We start from the raw sequence: 760 nt of genomic DNA, 5'->3' as shown, positions 1-760 counted from the left end.
TTATTGTTATAATTTGGATTCATTTTGTTTCAAGTGGAAATACCAAATATGCCAGGTTGAATTCTGGGAAACTGTACATAAAATGAAGCACAAGACTGCAGTGCACAAGAACATAAAGCCCTTGTTTGAATATTTTAGTGAGCGTAAACAGCAGATAGCACAAATTGGAACAAGTGTTAAATAAGGTAAATTTTAATAGAATTTTAAAGTTTAAGGCAAAGTTAATGTGGAAAATGGAATTTTAAGAGTTGAAAAGATTGTTTGGAAATGGTACAATGTATTGGAGGTAGGTGTTATCCAGGGTGCATCAACATGCTGGTCTGTTTTTCCAGGTGTCCCATTTACCCGAGTGTTTGCGCTGGATCAAGACAATCCTGATACTCCCAACGCTGAACTGAGGTACAGCCTGGTCAGCCAGATCCCCAACAAACACGGTATCCTCCTGTTCCAGATCAACCCCAACACTGGAGAGATCTCCACCACAAAAGAAGGTAGCACGCACACAACCAGACGCACAGGACAGGGTCCAGCGTCTGTGGGAAAGTCTATAATCTGTCCATCTCTGCCTATAATCTGGCACTATAGTGCCACTGTAAATCCAGATTACACAGCTCATCTTGTGTGCTCAAGATTAATGCAGATTGGTGGCAGACTGCCTAAATGTGCCATGTGATGTTGGTCACTGATTACTTTGAGTGTGTGCGAGCATGTGAATGAGTGTGTTTGAGGACGCCTGTTCACATCTGTGAGGAAACGTTTG

At 42.0% G+C, this 760-nt stretch overlaps 1 protein-coding gene across 1 annotated transcript in view; it reads left to right on the top strand.

Annotated features, from left to right (window-relative positions):
- cdh17 (cadherin 17, LI cadherin (liver-intestine)) overlaps positions 1 to 760 on the top strand; it is a 12,531-nt gene that overhangs the window by 4,119 nt on the left and 7,652 nt on the right. The window contains exon 6 of the mRNA XM_020607147.1: positions 333 to 491. Within this exon, the coding sequence (XP_020462803.1) occupies positions 333 to 491 (159 nt within the window). The remainder of the gene's footprint in view (positions 1 to 332; positions 492 to 760) is intronic.

Source organism: Monopterus albus, unplaced genomic scaffold (assembly GCF_001952655.1).
Source record: "Monopterus albus unplaced genomic scaffold, M_albus_1.0 scaffold84.1, whole genome shotgun sequence".
Taxonomy (NCBI): domain Eukaryota; kingdom Metazoa; phylum Chordata; class Actinopteri; order Synbranchiformes; family Synbranchidae; genus Monopterus; species Monopterus albus.
This window is presented reverse-complemented; position numbering and strand designations above follow the sequence as displayed.